Consider the following 9,646-nt stretch of genomic DNA (forward strand, 5'->3'; position numbering starts at 1 on the left):
ACTGGTGCTATATCTGGTGCCCAACTGGTGCTATATATATATATATATATGTATATTCTTTTGGCAATGTTATTAATTTCTGGTGCCCAACTGGTTAAATGTTACAATAGTGTGTGAAACGCAAGTTCACAACACTTACAATGTACTAGCCAGCAATAATTACGCTCCAAACAATCCTTTGCAATATGAATAACTTCATCCTGATATTGCGATAGTGATATATTTGCAACATTGTGCAGTCTTACTCTAAGGTTTTCCGGACTATGTCGAAACTCTGCAAACTAAATTATGGAAAAAAATCAACGGAGCAGGAAAAATAATCGTAAAGCGTTTACCGAGAAAACACTTTTTTTCTCCCATAATAGCAGTGAGTCTCCTCTCCGCTAGTGTTCCAACTCTTAAAAATTAAAATTTCTATGTTTTAATACATGTGGTTAAATGTGGAATATAAAACACTTGCAAATTACTATATGTCCTTTGTATACAGTTAAATAGTTCCACAGCTAACCAGGTGATGCTCACATCCAAAGCCTTAAATTAGACACGGTAACATTTTAAGTCTCATCCCTCTCAAGGGGACATGCAATTAACCTCCAGTTAATAGAAGAGCCTATAGTGTGTTAGGGATGGTCTGGATAAAGAACAGTTTTGCTATGCATATAAAAACCTGGCTGGAAAAGCTCACCTGAGAACTGAACGGATAAAACAGATAAACATCAGATCAAGTCGTGTGTGTGTGTGTTTGTGTGCTCCTCTCAAATAAAAAGCTAGTGTGATTAGAGAGAAAGACACGGATCCAGATGCAATTTTAAAAGGCTCCAAAGGGATAAGCTTTGAAACAAGACACACGCTTTTCCATTTGCAGAACACGAAGCTCAGCAGGCGGTGGAGACCTCTCAACAAACATGGACAGCTTACGGAAATCTCTCTGGCATAAAAAAATTGATCGACTGTGAGAACCCTAATAAAAGCAGTGACTCGGCTCAAATCCTTTGGCACCAGAAATCTTTGTTGCACTGACAAAAAAAAAAAAAATCGTTTTAGACATGGTCAGACTACGTACCCATATATATATGTGTATATTCATTTATATGTACATACATTGAGTCACAGTAGAGCCAACACGTAAATGCGTTTCGCTGGGGTTTTATGTGACAATCTAACACAGCTTACTGCAGAGTTGAGAAGAGGAACAAAAATGCATACAGTGATTTATAAGGAACTAAATGCTCAGCAGTGAGCTACACTAAACCATATGTTACAGAGATGTAGCATAAACCTGCACCCGACAACACCTTCAGTTGTCATTACAAACACGCCAAATACCTTCAGGCCAAAACAAAAGAGCCACCAAGCTGCCTGTGCTTGTTTCTTCAGTATCCACCCAAAGTCAGACATTGACAGACAGCCAATGAGGCAATGTTATCGCGACTCGGCAGCGAATGCACTTGAATTGATACTGACAAGTTGTATCTTGCGGGTCGCGCACATCGAGTACAGTACCGGTTGTATAGGTGACCCGATGCAGCCTTCTTTCTAAGACTAGCAGTTCTAATCCAAACAAACAGGCTTCGGGTCAAAGTGAAGCACTGCCAAGTGCAGATGTAGGCTATCGTTTGTGAGCCCTCTTAACTGCACCTTAGAGAGCATGACTTGGCTCTGATAAAGTCGGCCTTGCCGCTCTGTGGGCCCTAGAAGGAAAGACAGAGTTGATGTTGGCTGCAGTCAGGCTGATAGGATGCCTGTGAGTGAACACTGGCCACTTTCAGATAAAGGACACACGGCTCGGTTTGTACTTTAAAACGCTGGCAAACAAGCAAGCAGCATAAATCGAGGGCTTGGGTTAAACTAGCTCTAGCTATCATTGTTTGAGCTCATAACTCTGTGCACAAACTGAGACGCAGCGAGATAAAGTGGGGCTTTATAAAGCTGGGACACTTCAAAAGTGTTTTCAAATTTTGAAGTGAACACAGAGCAGCTTCCAGTTCCACTTTTACAGCTTCATGGATGGCTGCAGCAGGGCTGGCGTAAATGTTTTACCGCAGCACCCTGCTTTGATTTTGTGCTCAGACTGCTGTGCTTCCTAGAAACCAGTGGCATTTAGGCATGGAAAGGAAAAATAGAGACAAGAAGTCACTTTTATTGCGTCCTAATTAAATAATAAATTATGTCATCACATTGGTTGCAACTGAAAAATGGTGACCACAAAAACAGAGTTATTAAATTTCACTGTTTAATCCGCCACATATCGAATTCAAGCCAAAGCAGTTTTGAGGTTTACCATAAGAACTGATCTTGTTTGCACAGAAGATCTTTTTGCCTTGTGTGTATTGTAAATGTGTGTTTATAACCAGTAAGGTGTACTGGATTTAGTGTGCCAGTCCCGTTTGACTGTTAATTTGCAAACCGAGGGGGAAATCCTGGAACGTTGTATTCTTTCCCATTTATTCTTTTCCCAAATAAAATTAAAAATGAAAATCTGGGCGTGTCAGCAGCTGCTAGGATCAATCTTAATTATGTTACTATTTACAATCAAGAAAATAAACTCAGAGTTTGTGAATGGTGCTACTCATTTATGATTTTACCATCTTCTGACTGAAATAGTAATCTTATATTTTCTTCTTCTGGGAGTTCTAACTCCATCCCCCTTTAAAATGAAGTCATGCAATCCTTTTGGCTTGATCAATGTTGGAATGTAACTTAACTGCAGAGCTTTGTAATATCGACTGCTCTCTCTCTCTCACAGCGTAGCATCAACCCTGGTCCTGATATCAAAACACATCAATGCATCTTATCACAAACCCTGAAGTACCTACAGGCCCCCTGTACATTAACGGGACAATACAACACTTACAGCAAACACAAGTTTATTCCAGTCAAATATTAAACTTGATTGAGTTGACAATCATGTTTTATTAGATCTTGTAGATTGTTATTTTTAAAACATGAAATATGGCGTACTTCTACATTTTTGGTGTACCTCTGAACTGGAGCAAAATATGATGTCAGTTCTGTGTTTTGTGAAAACCTTTAGACAGACAGTGCATCCTCTGCAAGCAGAAATTACAAACAATTTAACAATTGTCCTCTTGCACATTTGCTACTTCATGTTAACACAAAAACAAGCCTTAAATTATGTATTTCAGCTGAAGTTTCATGTTGACTTTGCAGTTCTTCCTTAGAATTCTGAATCGTGCTTGCTGGACTTACAGGTGGCTATGGGGGAAGCTTGAAGATGGAGCCTGACTAAAGAATGTGAGTTGGTATGGGCTTAAAAGTGAAACGTGAGACGACACAAAGTATCTGGTGCAAAGTGGGGGAGCACGCTGGAAGCCGCTGGCCTTGAATGAGAACAGGTATTGTGCAGCTGATGCCCTTTAGAGGGGCTCACCGACAAGGATTTGCGCTTGAATGCTCTCATTCCTATTGGTTATTCAGTAGCTCACATGTCTGGCGCATCCAGTCATCAGAGTGGTACCACATAGGAGCTTTATGCTTCATCGAGAACCAGCAATCAGATTATTAAACTCAGTTTAAAGCAAACATCAAAGCAGCAATCTGGTAGTTTTTGCACCACAACCCAATGAACGCACGTGTGGAAAAGAAAGGGAGCAAACAACAGCTCATTCATATTTTATCACTACTGCATTTCCTTCAAAAGCTCAGATTACGTTTCCTTTATGTTAGTATGTTACTTGTGGATGGGCGGCGGTTCCTGGGAACATGCCACACAGATAATATCATCCCTATTATTATTTTTTTTTGCGTCATTTCTTTTAGTTAAACCGCACCGGACTCTAATTATGTGTTCACGTGGCTGCGTTCTCACGTTTTTAATGTCCTCAGCATTGCAGATTTCTAAATTATGGCAAGAATGTCAACATACTCTGCAAAGGTTGCGAAGAATGTAGAGGGAATATTAAACTGAGTTAATAAATCAGCATTTGAAGTGATAAGGCATGCATACAGAATGAGGGAGATGAGAGATGAAAAAAAATTAATTAAATAAATAAAAAAACAGTGGCTGTATATCTGGAGTTTAGTGTGATGGACTGCAGACTCATTCACAATTAAACATGTCCAAGTACAAGTATTTCAATCCCATTATGCTGTCATTTTCGGAGACCTCTGGCACAAAGTGAATTCATTCCTCAAAAACTCGCTGTGTAGAGAAAACATGTTAAGCGTACACAACGCATTCTCTTTAAATATGCAAGACATTTTGTTACTTCACTATCACAAACAGTTTTTCATTTGTATGGGATTTTATCTGACAGACCAACACAAATTAGTGCAGAGAGGGAAGAAATTATTATATTTTATAAAGTCTGAAAAGTGTGGTGTGCATATATTTTAAGTCCCTTTTACTTTGACACCCCTAAACAAAACCTCACAAAAAAAAAATCTAAGTCAGCCATTGTAGGTCACCTGATTAGCAAACAACATCCATGTGTGTGTAATTTGATATCAGTCTAATAGAGGTTTGTTAGACAACGTTAGTGAACATGTGCTCACTAACGTTGCGAAGATGAGGGAACGCAGGGACAGGCCAGGGAAAAGTTTAGATCCCAAGCTTTAAACATCCTTCTTTCTTTATTGTTTATTTGCATAGGGAGAAGTGTTAAGTACAAAACACTATGACATTTATCGCCTTAGCGTAACTAGCCACGCACATCCCCAATTGGACCTTTAACAATGTAAACAGTTTAAAAGACAATAAAAACATCGTAGCAAAATAAAATGTCTTACATAGCATAAATCCTAAAGTTATAACTTAAAGCAGACCACAATGAAACAGGAGTCATCTTGGAACCATTATGGGCTGGCTGCTAGCCATGACTGAACGCCTGTTCTTCTTTAAGAAATTGCTTCAGTTTTACTATAAAAATGGAATTGGTTTCCAGTCCTCCACATGAGTCGTCATACATATTAATGACTCATTTAGAAAAAGCTGTTTGACCAAGAGAAGCTTTATGAGAAGGTACCTTACAGTTCCTGCTGGATGCACCATGAATTACTGAAGAGAAACCACAAAATCACTTACTTTCAAACATTTTAAAATGAATGATGTATATTAAGCGATGTATTCTGAAATTTCATCATATTCAGTTTTTTGAGAACATGGAAATGATGAAATCTAACTGGTTTTATAATTGCTGGGTTATATATCATTTTTAAAGGTTGTTGATGCTGCTTGAGATCAAGTCGCCTCACAGTAACTTAAATGGCAGCAAAACATATACTGCAAAGCGGTCTCTAGCAAAAAAGGGAAGAAAATATCAAATTAGTCTGAATGTATATTGGTTTCCTTTTGCAAGTCTGCTCACTTTTGTAACATATCTTTCAAATTTTAGACGAGAATCCAAAATTCTCATCTCATCCATTGACATTGTTGCACTTCACAAAACTGGCCTTCATAGGAGCATGCCAAGAAAAAAAGCCATTGTTAATATAACCCCAAAAAAGTCCTGCTTTTAGTTTCACATAAGCATTGAGGACACAACAAACACGTGGAGGAATGTGATCTGATCGGACAAGACCAGAAATCACCAGAACAGAACATCGGCCTGAACTCACCACCTCTACGGCGAAGCATGGTGGTGTCAGCGCCGTGCTGCGAGAAAGCTTCTGGTTTGTCACATAAAATGGCGGTAGAATTGAAGCTGGTGGTTGTAAAGTAATAAAATGCGAGAAGGTTCAAAGATGATGAGGACTTTTAAGAGGCGATGTGTCGCTTGAAAGCAATGTCCAAAATAAAACACTGAGATTCATTCAGACAGCGTGGCTCACGTTTGATTTATATTGATATTAAAGAAAGCGGAGATAGTAACAGATTAATTGTATCCTTGGTTAAAATTTGTAATTCCAAACAGTGTTATAAATTCTAAGTTGACATAAAAGAGAGCAGCTGTGTTATGTTTATAGGTCTGATAAGGGTTTTATGGCAGTGTGAATGCTGCCAAATAAAGCTTATTGGAGCCTTTCCTTCAGTGGGTGTTTTTTTTCCCCAATCGTAATAGTAAAGTTTTGCTCTATAATCCCGAGCGGTGACAGGAAGCTGCATCCAACATACGGTCCTAGCCCAGCTGTGGGTGTCATGTCACGAAAGAATCTAAATGTTTTGTTTAGTTATTGTGTGCCAGCACAAAAAGTTCAAGTGGACACCGCCCAGACAAACCTGCATTCTATCTTACCGTGTTGACAGTACACTGAGGAACACCTGTGTATTATCTGTATATGTATATATAAAAACCCATAGATAACTTTGTGTAAGTGGGAATCAAGCAAAGTAGATGCGATTTAAACCCCCATTAAATACCCAAACAGCACATCTGAACTTCCTGCAGATTAGATCTCCGCCTCTGTTGCACATATTTAAAGGAGCTTAAGGCGTTCCTAGCAGAGTTGTGATGACGCATCTCTGACTGCTGTCCCATCAACATTAGGGGAGAGACTGTGTTTAGCCACCAACAGCAGAGCTTGCCGCATTTCCCTTTAAGCATCCGGGCGCATGGCACAGGATGGGGCGGCGATTTCCGTAAAGGAGCACCACCGCAGGTAAAGTCTGTCTATTTGAGGTTAACTTATCACAACAGTAACCATATCAACAGCCGCCACCCCTAAGCTTATTAGCAGCGATTAAGAAGCTTAACTGGACTCATGTCTCGAGTGAAGAGATGAAACGAAAAAGCTTGGTTGCAAAAAATAAAAAAATGGTTTGTGGACAATGGATCAGTCACAAAATATAAACTTTGGGTTTTCTCTACTAAGAAACTGAAAGTTAGGCGTGCGCACGTTATTTGAATAACAGGTGTAGAGTCAAATGAATGAGTGAAACAGAGCAGGAAGAGAATATTTTCCTGTGACTTTACAGCTTAAAAGACACATTCTGTGATCCTATAGGTGACACCTTGGGGCTTTAGGGTAGATTTATGTCCCTCTCACAAAATCAGCACCCAGCAACCTTCTGCACAGTTAAAACTCAAACCCCACCTCCACCACCAGGCCTTTTTTGATATTCTAAAATAAACTTGCAGCCCCTGCTCTCAAACAACAAACAATAGCCGAAAGCATGCAGTCAACTCGGTGTTCGTGCCTACCGAGGCTCACGCGTCTGCCAGACACTAACGCCGGCCAGGGTCAAGCACAAAGGCAAATGTTAAGGGTGGAGTTAAAGCTTAAATCCTTAAATCCACCGCGGTGCTATCACACCATTTAAGTAAGAGGAGAGGCAGCTGTTGCCCAGGCTGTTTTGGATCCTGCATGCTAAACTTTAACACCTCTACACGTTTTACAGCGGCCTGCCTTCTCGGTTTGTGTTTGCCTGCTCCAGCAGCCCACGGAGCATGAAAACACAATCGAGATGGAACAGACGGCTTCATCTGTCACATGCAAACGGCGCACAACAGACCGTCCGAGCTGCATATGAAATGCTCCACGTGAAGTCCGTGGAGGACCTCGGCGACGGGTTTCTTAATGAAAAAAGGGATTAGAGAGGAAGAGGAGGGGATCATGATATAAGGAGTGGTTCAGCTGGAACGGGCTGTTAAAAGGATGACCCGGGTTACCGTGTCAGGCCCTCCGCATGAGGAAGCGCAAGGTCAGTAAGGAATAACACACTCCAGATTAGCTGCTTCACGTTAGGAAGTGGAGCAGAGTGAGCTGGGAACTGCCCTGACTCTGGAGGAGCAGGAGAGATCCGTAGCTCAGGTGGGGAAAATTTGATGACAGAGGAAGTCACACACTCCACAAATGCCCTTTGTGGACGAGTCTTTCCACAAAAGACTCTTCCACAAAGGGCAGTTGAACCTTTTCACCTATATGCAAAAATCAAGAGGGACTAGAAAGATGTCTAAAGTCAATGGGAAGGTAAGTAGGCCTTAAATAAGGCACCAGTCATGGAAGAAAAGCTGTTTGATGCTGCACAAAAACTCAGCTGGAGGTTCACTTTGCTGCAGTCAGGGCTACAAAAGATTCAGAATAAATTATTTTTGGTGTGTCACAGCAGCCCCTTCAATGTCCAGACCAAAATCCAATTGAGGAAGCTGCGAAAGACCTAAACTTGACGTTCATAGATTATCTCCATCCAATCTGACTGAGTTTGACAGGAAAACCTTCAGTCTACAGATACAAAATGCTGCTGGAGGTTGTGTGAGATATTTTTGCTCTCGGAGTTCAAACGCAAACGCATGCCACAATTTTCATATTTTAGTTTATAAAACGTGGTATTATTATTATTATTTTATTTTTTTGCTCAGTTCTTGTTGATCTCTTAAGATCCAAGGCAAACCCACCTAAGTTTGTTACTCTAGCATGAGGAGGGGGCGTGTATTACTGGGTTCCGAAGTCTAGGTATGGGCGTCTTACACGTTACAATGAGAAATAATCCCTGAATATCACTTTAATCGTTGAAGTGAAATCGTGCACTAAAGGCGCGCCTACCTGTAGCTCACACCATGCCACCTCCACTGTTGTTTCCGTGTCCAAACCTTTATACACAGTCTTGAAGGAACCCCTTCCGATCTCTATGTTGAACTTGAGATATCTTCCATCGGGTGAGGTTGCCACCGCTTTGGTCTCCACGTCCTCCTTCTCCTCCTGCTCCCACTGGGTGTCAAAGGTGATGCGGGACAGGACCTTGTTTTGTCTGTTCTGAAGCTCGTTGTCGGAGTCCGAGCTGGCATCGTGAGCTTTGGATCTGCGCTCCGAGGGCCAGTTTCCTCCCATCTCGTCGGGCTCCCGGCTGCCTGAGGGCGCGTCGGTGCCGGCGTCCTGGCTGGAGACGGGAGACAGCTGCTGCGGGGACTCGTCCGCCTTTTCCTCCTCCACTCTGGACTCTGCGAGCGACAGGATATTCTCAGCCGACCAGGACAGAGCTTTGGAGAGGGCGCTGCTGTATAGGGGAGAATCAATGTCCATGGTGATTTTCTGCAGGCAATAGGAGTTCCTCCGCGCGTTCAAGCCGTGCGTCCTGAGCACGTTGCGGGACAAGCAGTCGTCCGTCATGTCCACGGAGAGGCCTGGAAAGCCGCGTCCTGGGATCTCAACCTGTGCGTGAGACATCGCGGCCGCTTCAACACCTTCCAGATTTAGAGCCTAAAAGTGGAAATGACATTTGGCACATTTGGATAAAGCTGAATTAGTACGTTCGGGTTTCAGGTCACATTTCAGAGGCAAAACACAAGCTGTGGCTTAATGTTAAACATGAATTACTAGTTGAAAACAACGCAAATATAACTTCATTGGAAAAAAAAAAAGTATCTGCACAAATTTATGTTTTGTACTTACTCGTGTGTGTAAAGACGTCTCCCATAAAAGCGACGCGTAAATTTAACGCATAGTTAAAGTCTCCATTAGTTCTCCATTTTCTTTCTGTCTTTATCAACCTCTTGTCTTTCCAAAGACCAGAAGATATAACCTCCTGTGAAAGGACGGAGCAGCCAATATCAACAAAGCTCCAGTGGGCTGTGCGTCCTGATCGCTCCAGCTCCGCCCACCGCTCCTCCTGACGCGCAGAGAAATCCGTCCAGAGGGAGCCAACACATTGTGGCCTTAAAAAATTTATTAAATAAATTCAGAAAAAAAATAAAGCTGATAAAAGGAAAAATGTATTAAAAAAAACAAAGACATAAGAAATAGGAATGAA

At 41.6% G+C, this 9,646-nt stretch overlaps 1 protein-coding gene across 3 annotated transcripts in view; it reads right to left on the reverse strand.

Annotated features, from left to right (window-relative positions):
- Positions 1–9,437, reverse strand: part of wnk4a (WNK lysine deficient protein kinase 4a) — a 47,500-nt gene extending 38,063 nt beyond the window's left edge. For 2 of the 3 annotated variants that reach the window (XM_008437299.2, XM_008437298.2), the window contains exons 1-2: positions 9,289–9,434; positions 8,443–9,096 (exon numbers count right to left, since the gene is read on the reverse strand). In XM_008437299.2, the coding sequence (XP_008435521.1) occupies positions 8,443–9,063 (621 nt within the window). In that variant the 5' untranslated portion in view covers positions 9,064–9,096; positions 9,289–9,434. Of the gene's footprint in view, positions 1–8,442; positions 9,097–9,288 lie in introns of all 3 variants that reach the window. The other variant, XM_008437300.2, reaches the window with a different exon arrangement.
- Between the last annotated feature and the right edge of the window lie 209 nt (positions 9,438–9,646).

The sequence above is a fragment of the Poecilia reticulata genome, linkage group LG19, assembly GCF_000633615.1.
Source record: "Poecilia reticulata strain Guanapo linkage group LG19, Guppy_female_1.0+MT, whole genome shotgun sequence".
Taxonomy (NCBI): Eukaryota; Metazoa; Chordata; class Actinopteri; order Cyprinodontiformes; family Poeciliidae; genus Poecilia; species Poecilia reticulata.